Source organism: Miniopterus natalensis, chromosome 14, assembly GCF_054644295.1.
Source record: "Miniopterus natalensis isolate mMinNat1 chromosome 14, mMinNat1.hap1, whole genome shotgun sequence".
Taxonomy (NCBI): Eukaryota; Metazoa; Chordata; class Mammalia; order Chiroptera; family Miniopteridae; genus Miniopterus; species Miniopterus natalensis.
In genome coordinates, this window is record NC_142094.1 from 12,372,478 (window position 1) to 12,391,361 (window position 18,884).

Genomic DNA, 18,884 nt, shown 5'->3' on the forward strand with positions numbered 1-18,884 from the left:
AGCCCCCTCGCCAGGGCAGCTTGAGTGTTTTTATCATGCAGGGGTGTTGATCATGTGGGTTTTGCCTATGCTATTAATATGTTGAATTACATTAATGATTTTTTCATGTTAAAATTAACCTTGCATTTCTGGGATCAATCTCACATAGTTATGGTGCATAATCATTTTTAATATACTGCTAGATTTAGTTTGCTAGTATTTTGTTGAAAAATTTTGCATCCCTATTTATGAGATATTGGCCTGTAGTTTCTTTGCTTGTGATGCTTTTTAAAATTTTGATATCAGAGTGATACTAGCCAAAGAGAATAAGGTGGGAAGTGTTTCCTTCTCTTCTATTTTGTGGAAAAGTTTTTAAAGGATTTGTATAAATTCTTCTATAAATATCTGATAGACTATACCAGGGAAGCCATTAAATTCTGGACTTATTTTGTTGAGAAGTTTTTTGAAATTATTATTACTGATTGAGTCTCTTTACTTATTATAAGGTTGGTCAGATTTTTTATTTCTTCTTGAGTATTATCAGTAAATTTGTGCCTTTGTGGGATTTTGTGCATCTCATCTGAGTTATACACAGTTGTTTATATATTTCCTCATAGTAATTTTAATTTTTGTAATGTCAGTAGTGATGTCCCCTCTTTGATTCTTGTTTTTGATATTTGTTTTTTCTCTATTTTTTTATGGTCATTCTCACTACAAGTTTATTAGTTCTGTTGATAGTTTCAAAAACTAACTTTTGGCTTTATTAATTTTGTCCTATTTCACATGTTTCTGCTCTTTATTATTATTTACTTCCTCCTTCTTGCTTTGGGTTTACTTTCCAGTTTCCTAAGTTGAGTGGTCAGGTTGTTGATTTAAGATCATTCCAGCTGTGGCTCAGTAGTTAGAGCTTCAGCCCACACCCTGAAGGGAAGTGGGTTTGATTCACGGTCAAGGGCATGTACCTGGGTTGCAGGTTCGATCCCCGCCCCAGGCGTGTGCAGGGGGCAACCAATCGGGGTGTCGCTCTCACATTGATGCTTCTCTCTCCTCCCCCCTCCTCCCTCCCTCCCCTCCACTCTCTCTAAAAATCAATGGAAAAAATATCCTTTGGTGAGTATTAACAACAGAAAAATCATTTTTGTTAATATAGATGTTTAGAGCTATAAGTTTCCCTCTAAGCACACATTTGTGAATTTTCTAAATTTCCTCTATTGATTTTTCCAAGTCTTATTGTTTAACGTCTCTTTCTCCCTTCCATTTTATCAACTAGCTTCATGTGTTTTTTTAAGTGTATACACTTCAAACATTGTTATATCTGATGGACTGTCATTAATATGTTTTACTGTGAAAGAAGTAACACTTCTCGTCTTGTTTTTTATTTAAGTATAGCTGGCACACAATCTCACATTGATTATATTATTTTCGGGTGCACGATACGATTCTTCCTTCCTTGAAGCCCTCCCCGGGACGTGTCCCCGACGACCCCGGGAGAGGGGAGGGGAGGGGAGGGAGGCGCCACGCGGGGGGGTCAGCGGCGCCGCCCGGGCGCGGGGACGGGGCGCCACGGGCCGGGTGCTCGCGCGTTGGCTCCGTGACGGTTCCAGAGCGCAGGGACTGCGGGCTGCCCCGCTCCGCAGCGCCGGTCTAACCCGCGCCGCGCAAAGAGCCCAGCGGCACCCATAACTTCTGGGGAGCCCCTGGCGGGACCGGGACCTCTCTCAGACCTCCCCGAACTGCCCAAGGGCTACGAGAGGCTGCGCCCCTCCGCCAGTCCCGAAAGGCTGGGGCGCAGAGCGGGGTGGGGGCGGGGTGGGGGGGAGGCAGCCCCGGCCCGGCGAGCGGCCTCCTGCGCATGCCTAGTACCGCCCCTCCCTCCACACCGTCGCCTTCGCTCTCGGTCTCGGGCCTCGCGCGGCCGGCGGGTGCGGGGCCGGTGTCAGCGGAGGAGGGAGCGCGGGTGAGCGCGGGGCGTTCGGGACGGAGGCGGGCTCGCGCGGAGGCTGCCGGGGGCCGGCGTGCGGAGGAGCCCTGGGGACCCCCGGTCGGGACGGGGAGCGGGAGCGCCCACGTGACCAGCCCGGCGGAGCGGGGGGGGGGGGCGCGGGGCGCCGTCCGCGGGCCGGGTGTCGGGACCCCGCCGTGTGCCCGTGCAGCGCGGTGCGGGTGCGGCCCCGCGGCCACAGCGGCCTGTTCCACCCGCGTTTCCCCGAAGGACGGCTCCTGGCCCCCCGCTGTCGGTTCCCGTGCGCAGCGCCGCCCGTGGCGCCCGGCCCCGCACCGGGACGCGCGCCTGCCGTCCCGACCCGCGCCCGCGCCCGCGCTCGGGGAGGATTTTCGAGAACTACCTGTTTTCGCCTCGCTGTCCTCCTGCAGGTTAGTGGCTTATTCAGCTTGAGCGGCGCTCGTGGCGAGGTCGGGAAGCCAGGTCTCCCGCCTCCTAAGCCAGGACTGACTGTTTCCACGCAGGTGGAAGGAGGCGTGTGCGAGAGATCCCTTGGAGAAATGGCGGCAAAGATAAATGGCAACATAGACCTTTTCCTGAAGCGCTGCTCTGTATAGCTTTCTTCGGAGTCACTGACTAAAGATTTAGTAAAGTTACGAGGAACAAGGATAAAGAGCTGAGCCCTCAGAATTCTTTACAGCAGGTTTGGTGAGGGGTTAGTGTTCCTTCCTTCATTAGGTTTTAATCGGGTTTGTTATTTAAAATGTTTTTGTGAACACCAGGAGAGATTTAAACTATTAAAAAACCCATAGGAAGCAAATACTTATATTAACGCACTAAACATTTTATGCCCAAAGCTGTACGATTATATTAGAGTCAGATAGGTGGTCCTTCATTGCCCCCCTGTACCTTCTGAAGGTCAAAGGGGTCTTGACAATCTTCCTGACTTGGGGGGGGGTCAGTATGGCTTCATAGGGCAGGAGACTTCAGGAGCTGCCAGGCAGGCCAGATCTGTCATGACTCCTTTCTTCTTGTAACCCAGCGTATCTTCAGAGTTGTCTACATTTTCCCAAGAACACCAGAAAATGAACAAATCCCAGGTAAGTTGTCTGTCTCCACTTTATTTTACAGTAGACTCTGTCTGATTTCTAAGAATCTATACGTTAAGATGGGAAATTGGTGCTAAATATCAAACTTCACAGGAAATGTAAAGTAACAGATCCGTAGCAGGGCCATGGTGGCTTGTAGATTTATACTGATTGTTAATATACATTAGAGTTTCTAGGTAGACTCGCAAGTATGTCTCTGATATTTCTGATAACCGTGGTGGAAAGGAAGACACTTGGATACAGGAAAATTCTGTTCAGGACACAATGAGTGCCTCAAACTGTTCCTCACTGGAAGCAAAAGGGTCCAGGACCCTTTTGTGGTTCAAGCAGTCAGTTTCAGGATGGTCTTGTTTGTTCCTAGAATAAAACCTAGTATGTTTAGAGGAATGAATGGCCTGCATGTCTGTTGCAAAAACTCTCCGTAACTGTTTTATCTTAGCTAGGCTGTGTGTATAAGGTGTGCAGCAAATGGTTAAAAGTTAAGTTCTCTAGTAAATGTTTCAGAGTTTCTCAGTCTAATTTCACCCCATAGCATTCTGTCTTGCCTCTTCCCCTCCACTCTTTAGAATCTACCCGGGTAAAGGTCACCAGTGACTTAATCGTAGTTGCCTATCCTGAGCAGCGGCTACGTTACCCTACAGACTAGGCTGCTCTCTCCTGGAAGGTCTCCTTTGTCTACTTCTCCTACCATCTCCCAAAAGAGGGCTCGTGTTTGGAGTCTTCCTCATTGTGGCCCTAGTCTAGTTCTAAGTTTTCATCCCTTGTCCGCTAGTCTTTCCGTTTTATCTCTGTGTACATTGAAGAAATATGTAGATAGTTGAGCAATACAGTTTATTGTTTTGGGTGCTTTTAAAAATATGTATTTCTAGACTCTAGAGCAGTGCTTCTCGAAGTGAGGTTCTTTGACCAGAGCAGCAGCATAACTTGTTTGAAATGCAGATTCTTATGCCCCATTCCAAACTCATGGGAGAGAAATTCTGGGATGAGGCCCAGCAATCATGTTTTAATAAGGCATCCATGTGATGCTGACACCTACTAATTTTGAGAATCACTGTTCTAGAGTCTTATAATTAATATTTTTGAGTTGTAGAATATGAGGATTTCTAATTTTTCTAGGTATATTATTATTAATTAGAAGACTACTTTTCTCTCCAGATATAAAAAATTACTTCTATGCTAATGTGTGAAAAACTTCACTGTTTAATTAATTAATTATTATTATTTTTTAAAATATATCTTTAGTGACTTCAGAGAGAGGAAGGAAGAGAGAGAGAAACATCAATGATGAGAGAGTCCTTGATCAGCTGCCTCCTGCACACCCCTCACTGGGGATCGAGCCCGAAACTCGGGCATGTACCCTGACTGGGAATCGAACCGTGATCTACTGGATCATAGATTGATGTTCACCGGCTGAGCCACGCTGTCCGGGCTTATTGTTTTTTAATCCTCACCTGAGGATATTTTTTCTGTTGCTTTTCAGAGAGAGTGGAAGGGAGGGAAAGGGGAAGAGAGAGAGAAAGAAACATGCCCCAGCTGGGGCTGGGGATCGAGCCTACAATCGAGGTACGTGCCCTTGACTGGAATCAAACCCAAGACCCTTCAGTCCGTGGGCTGATGCTCTAACCACTGAACCAGACTAGCTAGGGCTCACTGTTTAATTTTCATGTGTCTGATCATTGAGGTTGTAAAACTTTCATAAATTTATGGCTTTTCAGGTTTTCTACTGAGTTTTGTGAGAACTCTCTTTACTCAGTATGTTTTTTTGTCTTTTAACTTAACAGCATGCTTTCTGAAACTTTTATACAACCCTTCGTGTCTTCTGTCTTTTATTCTTGTTTTCCTTACCCCATGGGCCTAATGAAAATTTTTTAATATTTTGTCTAAAAATAAAAAAATTTAAAAAATATTTAGTACCTTAATCCAGCTGGAATTTTTTTAAATAGATGTGATGAAAGGATCTTATTTTATTTTATTTTATCTTAATTTAATTTTTTATTTTTATTTTTAAAAATTTTTTTAATCCTCACTTGAGGATGTGCTTAGAGAGAGGAAAAGAGAGAGAGAGAGACATTGACATCGATGTGAGAGAGAAGTATCCATTGGTTGCCTTTTGTACACTCCCATGCCGGGGATCAAACCCGCAACCCAGGTATGTGCCCTGACTGGGAATTGAACCAGCAAATGTTCTATAAACCATTTTGCTAATCTCTGAACAGTAATCATGGTAAGGATTATTTCCCATACATCTTTTTCCATGTTACCTAATTCTGAACATTTCAGGGTGAACAGATCTTCCAGGCATCAGTGTCATTTAAGGATGTGACTGTGGGCTTCACCCAGGAGGAGTGGCAGCACCTGGACCCCAGTCAGAGGTCCCTGTATAGAGACGTGATGCTAGAGAACTACAGCAACCTCGTCTCAGTGGGTAAGGTCTGTTACTGTGTGATTCTAAATGGCATTTGAAAGTTTTTCTAATTATGAACCATAGAGACACTGTAGAGTTCAATGACAGTTAAGATTAGAATTCAGGAATCAGTGTTGATTGATCACTTTTGGACACCAGGAAGGTATCTGTGTTTACCTCTCCAATGAATGTTCAGTGGCACCTTTATTGACCAACTCCAGAAGCTTCCTCCTCTTTTAGAGCCCCTGCAGTCTAGGCTGCCTGGTCCAAGTCCTAAATTATTTCACTTTGACAGGGTATTGTGTCACCAAACCTGAGGTGATCTTCAGGTTGGAGCGAGGAGAGGAGCCATGGATATTGGAGGAAGAATGCCCAACCCAGAGATTCCCAGGTATGTTAATGTGTACTCTACGGATGAACGTCAGGGGCTTTATTTTCCTCTGGTTAATCCAGAGGTTCACAGCTTTGAGATGTTTTTTCATGAATATCTCTTTAGAGGTCCTTGATCCTTGGAAATGACTAAGAATACTGACTATGGAATCAAACATCCAGATACCACTATTACAAAAAAGCTTCTCCTTTTTGATTCACTTGTTGAATATTTACTCTTCTTATATTTACCAACAGTCCAGTTTTTGCCCATTTTGTCTTTACACTGTTTATTTCAGTTATTGTATATTCAGACGATTCAGTTGCTCACCTTACCTCACTGCCCTGCATTCCTGCTGTTATCAGGCTTTCTTTCATACACTCATTTTTTGACTCAAATAATTTTTGAGTACATGCTATGTGCCAGTCATTTTCTAAGAGCTGAGAGTATATTAGTGAAAAAATAATGTCTCTTAATGAGTTTATTCAAGTAGTGCTAATGGCCACAGGTACATGAAAAGATGCCATCATCATTAATCATTAAGGAAATTCAGATCATAGTTGCAATGAGATATCACTTCACACCTGTTAGAATGGCTAGCATCTAGAAGACAAGAGGTAGCAAGTGTTTGCAAGAATGTTTTAAGAAGGGAATACTTGTACATTGTTGGTGGGAATGTAATTGGTTCAGCTACTGTGGAAATCTGTGGAGGTTCCTCAAAAATTAAAAATAGATTTACTTGATCCAGCAATTCACCTCCTGGGTTTGTACTGAAAGGAAATGAAAACAGAATATTGAAGAGATAAATGCACTGCCACGTTAATTGCAGTCTTAGTCACAATAGCCAGATACAGAAACAACCTGAGTGCCCATAAGTGGATGAATGGATAAAGAAGATATGGTAAATATGTATATATATGTGTGTACACACACACACACACACACACACACACACACATACACACACACAATGGAACATTATTCAGCTATGACAAAAGAGGCCATCCTGCTATTTGTCACAACATGAATGTACCTTGAGCACATTGTGCTAAGTAAGTCAGACAAAGGAAGATAAGTACTGTATTGTATCACTTATTTGTGGAATCTAAAAAAGCCAGACTTTTAGCCCCGACCTAGGATCCAGGAGATCGAGGTTCAGTTCCCGGTCAGGGCACATGCCGGGGTTTCGGGCTCGATCCCCAGTCAGGGTGTGCAGGAGGCGGCCGATCAATGACTCATCATTGATGTTTCCACCTCTCTCTCTCTCTCTCTCTCTCTCTCTCTGAAATCAATAAAGATATATTAAAAAAAAAACACAAACTGGAAAAGAGCCAAGTAAACCCAAAGCAAGTAGAAGAAAGAAAATAAAGTTAAGAGCAGAAATTAGTGAGGTTGAAAATAGGAAAAGAATAGAGAAAAAGAATGAAACAAAAATCTGTTTTTTGGGGGGAAAAACAGTAAAATTGATAAACCTTTAGCAATATTGACAAAAATAATACTGACAAATATTAAAAAATCAGCAATATCAGGAAAGAAAGGGAAATCATTTCTGTACCTATTAACAAGAAAATAAGTGAGTGTTGTCAACAATTATGCCCATAGTTTGACAATTTAAAGAAATGGAACAATTCTTTAGAAACCCCAAACTATCAAAACTTAAGATAATATACATAATTTGAATGGCCTATAGATTGTCATAGAAAGTGTCATAGATAATTCTAACTAAAGAAATTTTAAATAAAAAGCTCCAATTAAAAAGAAAAGAAATGTGGAATATCATCACTGGAGAATTTTACAAAACATTTAAAGAATTAACAATGATTTTACACAATGTCTTCCAGAAAGTAGAAGATGAGGAAACACTTCCTAAGAAGTTTATTATTCTGATACTGAAATCATACAGAGATAGTACAAAAATAATAAAACTACAGGTCTATATCTCCCGTAAATCTAGCAAAAATTATTAACAAAATACTAGCAAATAAAAATCAGCCATGTAGAAAAAGAATTATATACCATGACCAAGTGGGATATATTCCAGGTATGCAGGCTGTTTAACATTCAAAAAATCAATCAGTGTAGTCCACCATAGGCTAAATAAGATGCTATTATACATTGTATTGCTTTCTAAATTTTCTTTCAGATTGTTCATTGCAGGTATATAGAAACACAGCTGATTTGGGGTGTTGATCTTTTACCCTGAAACTTTGCTGAATTTTGTATTAGCTATACCAGCCTTCTTATAGATTCCTTAGGTTATTCTGTATTTAGAGGGAACCAACCTTAGTCTGTCTTTAAGGTCTTTCTTTCCCTAACCTCAAAAGCAGATGATGACATAAGATGAACATAGATGCAGAAATTGAAACAGAATCCAACACTGTATAAAAAGAATTAGATACCATGACCAAGTAGGATTTATTCAAGGTGTGCAAGGCTGGTTCAACATTCAAAAATCAATTAATAGAATCCGCTCTATCGGCAGGCTATATAGAGAAAAATAATATGACCATATATATTAATTGATGCAGAAGAAGCATTTGACTAAATCCAATACCCATTCACGATCAAAACTCAGCAAACTAGGAATAGAGGGGAATTTCCTCAACTTAATGAAAAACATTTATCAGTAAAAACCTGTTATTGTCATACTTAATAGAAACTGGATGCTTTCTTCATAATACAAGGATGTCCTGTCTCAACACTCTTTCAATGTCCTGAAATTTTAGATCATGCAATAGACAGGAAAATAAAAAGTATACAGATGGCCCTGGAAGAAATTAGACTCCTTTTTCACAGAGGCATGATTGTTTAAGTAGAAAATCCTCAAGAAGTGCAAATTTCTGGAACTATTAAGTTATTTTAGTAAGTTTGCAGGAAACAAGCTTAATATTCAAAAGTGAATTGCTTTGTCAATATTTTACTTATGTCTTTTTATTGTTGAATTGAAATAGTTCTTTCCATATTCTATAGGTACTTCAGTCTCTAATTAGATATGTAATTTGCAGATTTTTCTTTCATTTGTGGGTGGTTATTTCACTATCTTGACTTCGTACTTTGCAGCAAAATTTTCATGAAGTACAATTTATTATTCCTTTTTTCCCATTTGTTTTTGGTGTTATATCTAAAAGGGTTCTGCCTATCCCAAGGACACAAAGATTTACCCCTATATTTTAAGAAGTAAATAACTCTTCCATTTAGGTCTGACCCATTTTGTATATGGCGTGAGGAAGGGGTTTGTTCTGTTTGTAGACATCCAATTGCCTCAGTGCCATTTGTTGAAAAGCTATTTTTTTCACCATTGAATCATGTTGGCATACTTATTAAAAATGAACTGAACATATTTATTAGGATTTATTTTTGGACTCTAATTTCATTCCATAGATGTATACATTTGTACTTATGCCAGTACCTCGTCTTTTTTTATTTTTTATTTTTATTTATTTATTTTAGAAAGAGAAAGGAAGGGAGAGAGAGAAACATCAATTTGTTGTTCCACTTACTTATGCATCCATTAGTTGATTCTTCTATGTGCCCTGACTGGGGATGGAACCTGCAACCTTGGTGTGTGGATGATGCTCTAGCCAACTGAGCTACCTGGCCAGGGCCCTGCATTGTTTTGATTGCTGTAGCTTTGTAGCAGATTTTGAAATTGGGAAGGCTGAATCTTCCAACTTTATACCTTTTTCCCCCCAAGATTTTTTGATCATTTTCAACTCCTCAAATTTTATGAATATTTATTTGTTATTTATTTATTTATTTATTTATTTATTTATTTATTTATTTATTTATTTATTTACTCTCAAGGGCAAAAAGTAAGATGTAGACCACAGTTTCTGCCTTGGCCCCAGGGGCTGCTATAACAGAACAGTTTTGATTTTGATACACATCAATCTCTCTTTCATCCCCTCACCTTCAACTCCAGCTGCCCAAAAACTCCTTAAGTGGAATAGGAAGACAGGTCTCTGAAACTCAACCCAGTTGGGACTGCAACCCAGCTGGTAGGGGACAAAAGAGGCCATCTTCATCCCTACTCCCCTACCCTTAACACCCTTCTCAGGGTGCTCTGTGCTTCCCTGAATGTTGAGAAGAAATGCCTACCAGCGAATCTGAATGCAGATAGGCTTGAATGACAAGTGTCTTCCCAGCTTTGGCCTTCTGGGCGCTATGACTGGAGAATCACTTGCCCTCTCCAGGGGTCACCTGCCCACCCCCCATGGCTCCAGACACCACTGTCCAACCCCCACCCCACAATTAGGCAAGAGGGGTTTTTGAATAGTTGGTATTAATTCTTTTAAAAATACTTGGTAAAACTCATCAGTGAAATCATCTGGACCTGGACTTTTTAAATGTGAAGCTTTAAAATTACTAATTCCATGTTTTAATTTCTTAAAGGTTTTTCCAGATTTTTTAATTTTTTTGAGGCAGTCTCTCTAGTTTTTGTTATTCTATGAATTTTTCCATTTCATCAGTTATCTAATTTGTTGGCATACAGTTGTTCATAGCATTCCCTTATAATCATTTTTGTATTTGTACTGTACAAAATGTCCCTCTTTATCTCTTATAACATTTTGTGTTAAAGTGTATTTTGTCTGATATAGTAAAGTCTCTCCAGGCTTCTATGGATGTGTGTACATGTTGTGTCTTTATTTTTTAAAATTTCAGCCTATTTTTGTCTTTGAGTCTGAAGTGTCGTTTGTTTGGATTTTCACATTTTATCCAAACTTGCTTTCAGTCTGAAGAACTTCTTTTTTCTTGTAAGGGTGGTCTGGTAGTGGATTCATGGTATTTTATTTTATTTTATTTATTTAATTTTATTATTTTATTTATTTGTTTCTTTTAGTTTTTTAATCTGGATTTATTTATTTTACCTTTAGTTTTGAAAAATAGTTCTATTTCGGTTGACAGGTTTTGTTTTCCCCAGCACACTGAATATGCCATCTTACTTCCTGGACTCTATTATAGTTTCTTATGGTGAGTCAGGTGTTAATCTTACTGGAGTTCCCTTGTATGAGATGAGTTACAGTTCTCTTCATGCTCAAGAAGTTTTCTCTTTGTCTTTTTAAAAAATATTTTGACTATGATACATCTTGGTGTAGATCTCTGTGTTTATCCCATTTAGAGTTTATTTATCTTGAATTTGCAGATTGATGTCTTTTATCAAATTTACAAGATTTTTGCCATCATTAGTTTGAATATTTCTTGTGCTTATATTTTGCCTCTCTTTCTGGTACTCCCTTAGGAACATGTTGGTGGAGTTAATGGTGTCTACATATATGAGTCTTGGTTCTGTTTTCTTCATTTTTATTTCTCTCGGTTTTTTAGATTGCATAATGTCTGTTGGTCTGTCTTCCAGTTCACTAATTCTCCTTTCAACTTCAATCTACTGTTGAGACCTAATGAGTTTCCATTATAGTTATTGTAATTTTCAGATTTAGAATTTTTATTTCATTCTCTTCCTTATCTTTATTGATATTCTTTATGTGCTGAGGTGTCATGATACTCCCTTTACTTCCTTAAGCCCTGTTTCCTTTTGAACATATCACATATGTATACTATATTTTGGATATTAACTCCTTGTTAGAGCTTTTGCAAATATCTTCTCTCATTTGGTTGGTTGCCTTCTTTGTTTTGATAGAGTCCCATTCATTTATTTTTGCTTTTACTTCCCTTGTCTTTGGCGTCAAATTCATAAAATCCTTTCTAAGACCAAGGTTCATAAATGTAGTACCTATGTTTTCTTCTATGATTGTTTTGGGTCTTATATTTAGGTCTTTGATCCATTCTGAGTTCATTTTTGTGTATGGGGACAGACAGTAGTCTAGTTTCATTCTTTTGCATGTGGCTTTCCAATGTTCCCACCACCGTTTATGGAAGAGGCTTTATTTTCTCCATTGCATGTTTTTGGCTCTTTTATCATAAATTATTTGTCCATATACATGTGGAATCATTTCTAGGCTCTCAGTTTTTCCTCATTGGTTTGTGTGTGTATTTTTCTGCCAATACCATGTTGTTTTGATTATTGTAGCTTTGTAATGTATTTTGTCCAGCTTTGGTCTCAGAATTGCATTGATGGTTCAGTGGTGAGCACAGCAGCCTTTCTAGGTAATATTTTTATTGGTTTTTATTTTATAACTCCTTCAACTTTAGTTTGTGTTTCCCTTCTCACCAGAGAGCCAATTACTAGAGAGTTGTTTGTATGTCCAGAGGGAAGCTCATTTTTTCTTATTAATATCTAGTTTTACTGCATTATAACCTGAGTTTGTTATCTATGTCAGTTTTTGTTAATGTTTCATATACACTTGAAATGCAGGTATATTTTATTATAAGTTTAATAATACATGTCTTATTGATTATTATATTTGTCCTGTTTCCCCATAACTTTTTGTTTTGATCTGTCTTGAAATTTTCTTCTTAGTATGCTTCCATTTTTTTCTTGCATCTCTGAGTTCTGCTTCATGAACACTGTTTGGTCTCTAGACACTCATAACTGTTATTTTATCTATTCACAGGACTTTAGCATTTTAAAGTGTTTCTTTTTCCTTCCTGATATCGAAGTTGCATCTCTATTTTCATTTGTCTGGAATAATATGTATTATCGCTTTGTTTTTAGCCGTTTTGAATCATTTTTTTTAAGTCTGTTCTTTACAGCATAGATTTGGGTTTTGCCTGTGAAAATTGTTTTCATTGATGGGTTAAGTCCATCACATTTAGTGATATGACTCATTTGTTAAGTCTCAGTTCTCTCCTGTTGTTACATTTAATGAGTGTATCACACTTACCGAATTTTTCTATTTGGTATATTTCCTTTGTTCTTCTTAGAGGCAGGCAGTTGGGAAGTTTTGGCCTTTTTGTCCCAGTAGGTACTTTTGTTTTGATATCTCTTATGTTTGCCTTAGTTGCTTATTTTCTTTTCTTTTTTTAAAAAAAATATATCTTTATTGATTTCAGAGAGAGGAAAGGAGAGGGAGAGAGGGAGATAGAAACATCAATGATGAGAGAGTCATTGATCGGCTGCAGCCCACAACACGAGCATGTGCCCTGACTGGGAATCGAACCCTGATTGCCTGGATCCTAGGTCGATGCTCAACCGCTGAGCCACACCCGGCCGGGCAGTTGCTTATTTTCTTACTTAAAACCTCTATTTGATTTTTCAGGTTTTAGTGACCCCCTTCAGGCTCTATTATTTATGTGACTGTCTTTGAGCTTATTCTTATTTCTTCTTTTTTCTCTTCTGTTCCTAAAGATTTTTTAGTTGCATTACTTTTGCTTCAACAGAACATGTAACATTTATATATTATTTTTTATCCTGTTCTCTGTTTTGGTCTTAGATCTACATCTACGATTAAATATATGCAGTGCTCATTTTTTTAAATTTTTTTTTGCCAATCAAATCTTGGTTGCTTGAGGTTTGTTCTCTTCTAAAAGGCTTCATGATCATAGTAGTACCTAAGTTCTTCACTTTCTAAACTGGTTTGCCTCTTTCTATTTCTTTGATGCTTAAAGGGTAAGATGGCTGGACATACAACCTTTGACTCCTACTTTCTTTTTCTGAAACAGTGTTGCTCCACTGATCCTTGCTTTATTGGTCACAAAAGTCTATTGCCAAACCTACATTTTTGTTTGTTGAGACTTTGTCTTTTTGTCCAGACGGCTTTTTCTTCATTTTTTTAGGTGTAGTAGTTTTGTTAAGGTATATCTGAGAGAGGACTGTTCCAGGTCAGCTTTCCCAGGTTCGTGATGGTCCTTTTGAATATGTGGATCAGATCTTTCTTTATTTTTGGACAGTTTCTTAGATTATTGTTTTTAATACTAGATTTTTCCCCATTGTTTTGTTTTTTCTTTTTAGAGATTGCAGTCATACATACATATGTACATATAATTGTATTTTAAATTAAAAAAAATTGCAGACTATTTCATCCACAAATTTTTTGGATCCAATTTTCTTTCTTTAGTCTTGTTTTCTTTTTTTTAAATCCTCACCTGAGGACATTTTTTTCCATTGCTTTTCAGAGAAAGTAGAGGGAGGGAGGGGAAGAAAGAAACATCAATGTGAGAAAGACATATCACTTGGTTGCCTCCTGCATGCGCCCTGACTGGGGCCGCGGGTCGAGCCTGCAACCGAGGTACTTGTCATTGACTGAAATCGAACCCAAGACCCTTTGGTCTGAGGGCTGATGCTCTAACCACTGAGCCAAGCCGGCTAGGGCTGTTTTTGTTCTTTTTTCTGTTTCCATGCCTTTTTTTTTCAATGCTGTCTATTAAAATTTCAGTCACATCTGTTTTCTCTTTGGGTTTTCTATTTGTCTGCTATTTTTCTGCTTGGACTTCTGTAGCAAAATACCACCGACTGGGTGGCTTAAATAACAAAAATTTATTATATCAGAGTTATGGAGCCTGAACGTCTAAAATGAAGGCTCCACAGGGTTGGTTTTTAGTGAGGCCCCTCTCCTTGGCCTGCAGGCAGTACCTTCTCTCTGTGTCCTCATGTGGCCTTTTCTCTGTACTTGTGTGGAGAGCAAGCAAGCTCTGGTGTCCCTTCTTTTTCTCATGTGAACACTATTCATATTGGATTAGTGCTCCACACTTATGACCTCATTTAACCTTCCCTTACCCCCTTAAAGGCCCTATCTTGAAATACCATCACATCTGGGATTAGGGAGATTCATTTAACATATGAATTTGGAGGGGGGCATAATTCAGTCCATAACAAGCTCCTTGTAACTTAAGTCCTATTTTCTAAGATCATTTTGTTGTTTTTACAGTTTTATTCCTCACTTCATTCAGGCCTTGCCTCCTTGACTCCCATCTACTACAAGTACCCTCTTTGGGATTTCCTAGTAGTCTGAGCTTGTCTGTCAGAACTGAAACATCATCTCAGCATTTTCCTACTGACAGTGGGATTTTCCTTTCTCGAAGTAATTGTACTTGTACTTAATTATCTTTAAGTTCTCTCTATTCTTTTACATGTGGTTGCCTTAGTCTATAGCTAACTTTTTCCATAGATGTGGGCTCTATATCAGTTTCTTCTATATTTGCATATTTATTTCCTTAGTGGTGACCTGCATTTAGTAGCATTCTGTAGCTCCTAGTTATGCTAAAGTCATGGGTTAGTATAGGTAATTTTATTGCTCTACTTATATAGATCCTTGTAGTTCTTTTGGAGGATACATGATGAGAGATTCAGATTTAAGCAGTTACTATTATTTCTCAGACATTGGAAACTAAATGTATGTGTCCTAATAGCTAGTTTCTTCTCCCTTCTTCCACTATGGTAAGTTTTTTTTCTTTTTTCTTTTTTTCCCTCACCTGAAACATCCCAAATAGAAAAAAAAATATGTACTTGCAATTATTTTAATCCCTGGAGACTGGACAAGACATCAAAGTCAGCTACAACATAAAGCATTTGTATATAGGTCACGTTAATAAGAAATGTGTTAATATTTATATAGGTAAGATGCATTTTTCTTATTTTTAGGCATCTGGAAACCTGATTACATGAAAGAGAGGAGCCGAGAAAACCAGTTTCACCATGTGTGGGAAGTTGTGTTCATGAATAACAAAATGCTGACTGAAGAGCAAAGTAATGTAATACGAAAACCATTTAACTTGGATACAAATTTTTTTACTTCCAGAAAAATACTCTGTCAGTGTGACTCATGTGGAATGAGTTTCAACTATATTTCAGGATTGATTATCAATAAGAAAAACTATTTAGGAAAAAAGACTGATGAATTTAATGCCTATGGAAAGTTGCTACTCAATATTATACATGAAGAAACTCATATTAGAGAGAAAAGTGAATTTTTTAAAAATGGGAAAACTTCCAGTCATATTGAGGACCTTGTTCAACACGACAAGGTTCAAACTTTGCAGCAAAAATATGAATTTAACATATATCGAGAAAATTTTCTTGAAAAGGCAATATTTAATACACACAAAAGAGAGATCACAGATGGAAATGATTGTGAGTATAATGAATATGGAAGAACATCCTGTGAGGATCCATCCTTGTTATTACATCAGATAATGCCCTCAAAGGAAAATCATTATGAATTTAGTGTTTGTGGGAAATCCTTATGTGTGAATTCTACCTTTTTGAAGCATCATGGGTCATATATGAAACACTGTGAATGTAGTGAAAATGGGAATAATTTCAGGAAGAAGTTATACATCTCACAAGTTCAGAAAACTCATAAAGGAGAGAAACACTTTGAATGTAATGAGTGTGGAAAAGCTTTCTGGATGAAGTCACACCTCACTCGACATCAGAGGATACATACGGGACAGAAATGCTTTCAATGTAATGAATGTGGAAAAATGTTTTGGGAGAAGTCAAACCTCACTAAACATCAGAGGTCACACACAGGGGAGAAACCCTATGAATGCAGTGAATGTGAGAAAGCCTTCAGCTACAAGTCAGCCCTCACATTACACCAGAGAACACATACAGGGAAGAAACCCTATCAATGTAATGTATGTGGGAAAACTTTTTACCAGAAGTCAGACCTCACTAAACATCAGAGAACACACACAGGACTGAAACCCTATGAATGTTATGAATGTGGGAAGTTCTTCTGCATGAATTCACATCTCACAGTACACCGGCGAACTCATACAGGTGAGAAACCCTTTGAATGCCTTCAGTGTGGGAAGTCTTTCTGTCAGAAGTCACATCTTACACAACATCAGAGAACTCACATAGGGGATAAACCCTATGAATGTAATGTATGTGGCAAAGCTTTCTACCACAAGTCTGTACTCACCAGGCATCAAATAATTCATACAGGGGTGAAACCTTATGAATGTTACGAATGTGGAAAAACCTTCTGCTTGAAGTCTGACCTCACAGTACATCAGAGAACTCACACAGGGGAAAAACCCTTTGCATGTCCTGAATGTGGGAAATTCTTCAGCCATAAGTCCACCCTCTCTCAACATTATAGAACACATACAGGGGAGAAACCCTATGAATGTCAGGAATGTGGAAAAATCTTCTATAATAAATCATACCTAGCTAAACATAATAGAACACATACAGGGGAGAAACCATATGAATGCATTGAATGTGGGAAAACCTTCTGCCAGAAATCACAACTCACTCAGCACCAGAGAATTCATGTAGGGGAGAAACCCTATGAATGTAGTGAATGTGGAAAGGCTTTCTGTCATAAGTCAGCTCTAATTGTACACCAGAGAACTCATACAGATGAAAAGCCCTATAAATGTAATGAGTGTGGAAAATCTTTCTGTGTGAAGTCAGGACTTATTCTACATCAGAGAAAACACACAGGGGAGAAACCCTATGAATGTAATGAATGTGGGAAGTCTTTCAGTCACAAATCATCCCTCACAGTGCATCACAGAGCTCACACAGGAGAGAAAGCTTGTCAATGTAATGAATGTGGGAAAATTTTTTATCGTAAATCAGACCTTGCTAAACATCAGAGATCACACACAGGAGAGAAACCCTATGAATGTAACACATGTGGAAAATACTTCTCTCAGAAGTCAAACCTCATTGTACATCAGAGAACACACGCAGGAGGAAAATCTTGTGATTGAAGTGAATATTAGAAATGTTGAGTCACAATTTAGCACCCGCTACACTTCAGAAAGTTCACCCTGTGGAGAAAGCTCTGTTGACATTCTGAATTCAGTAACTTTTGTCCACAAACAGGCCTTATTTTACTTCAAAATAATGATATGGGACAAACTCATAGACTAACAAATAGAGGGCAGTTTTGTTAAGTAGTAACATTCCATTGAATGTCAAATAACTATTATTGCTATAAAACCCTACAAATGTTTTATTTTGTAAAAGTTTTTAGCAAAAATTCAAAGTAGGTTATGTCAGAATTTATACTAGAGAGAAATCTGTCAATTTGAAGCATATAGTTTGAAAAACTTATTTAGATGTAATATAACATTAATAGTTGTGTTTTGGTTTTTATGTCAGAATTTTGTAATTTATGGATGTATATTGTACAATGTAAAGCTTTAAAACAAAACAAAAAAGAAATAGCAAAATGAAAAAATAGAATCACAAGAAATTGCAATAATAGTACATAGAATTCTCATGTGCCCTTCACCAAGCTGCCTCTGATGATTATATCCTACCTAACCATATTACATTCTCAAGTACAAGAAATTGATGGTGCCCTACTTCTGTGTCAGATACAGATCATATTCAGATTTCCCCTATTTTTACATGCGCTATGTGTGTTTGTGTGTGTAGTTCTATGAAATTTTATCACTTTGCACAACCATCCTCATAATCAGGTTACAAAATCAAAAAGAAATCTGGAACCTGTATTTCATCAGGTTTACAAAGGAATAAGGATTTCACCACAGGAAGTTTTCTTGCTTTAATTATACCCTTTTGCATTCCAAATCCTGCCAACCATTTGAATATGAAGCTTTTTAAAAGCAGAGATAAATTGAGTAATCAGGGCAGCCACATTAAATGCATACATGAAGCATCCCTTAAGTTCACAGGACTTATGTGTGTATAAGTGCTATGTTACAAAAACTATATGTTTCATATGCATAATGGAACTCAATATAATTGTGAATAGGAAATAAGTATTCCTAGTTTAGTAGTAGTTACATCAGGTACATTCCCCATGTGTGTAGGGCCCAAAGCAGTAGTTTAAAAGTAGGACTGCAGAGCTAATGTCAACCACTTAAAAGTTATAAATAAAAACAACAACAAAAAAATAAAATGTAATCTGTGCATGAGGAGGTCTAGGTCCTAGTCTCATTGCCTCCCTTTTTCATTCAGTTCATCTCAGCCATGGGGTTCCTTGAGTATACATATGTGAATATTCTAGCCATAAGCCTAAACTTTATCCAAATCCTCTAATCAGTTGCCCTCCAAGACTGGGTCCAGGAGAGAAGTCACAGACAAACTAGATGACACTTGGGTGTAAGCTGGGCTGTAAATTCAGGGGTCTGATATACCCAGAGAGATATCTGGGCCCTTGGAGACATTTGACTATATGAATGGGAGGGTTGAGGCTGGAGCAGGGACAGGGTAGAGCTAGACCAGGCCTTTTATTGACTGTGTATAGCCAGTTACAT

General features: G+C 38.5%; 1 protein-coding gene across 1 annotated transcript; it reads left to right on the forward strand.

The window, feature by feature from the left end:
- Positions 1-2,191: 2,191 nt before the first annotated feature.
- Positions 2,192-17,453, forward strand: ZNF33B (zinc finger protein 33B). The gene is made up of 6 exons (XM_087824268.1): positions 2,192-2,352; positions 2,446-2,636; positions 2,964-3,021; positions 5,311-5,455; positions 5,730-5,825; positions 15,280-17,453. The coding sequence occupies exons 3-6, from the start codon at positions 3,007-3,009 to the stop codon at positions 17,364-17,366; spliced, it is 2,343 nt and encodes a 780-aa protein (XP_087680394.1). The 5' UTR covers positions 2,192-2,352; positions 2,446-2,636; positions 2,964-3,006; the 3' UTR covers positions 17,367-17,453.
- The last annotated feature ends 1,431 nt before the right edge of the window (positions 17,454-18,884 follow it).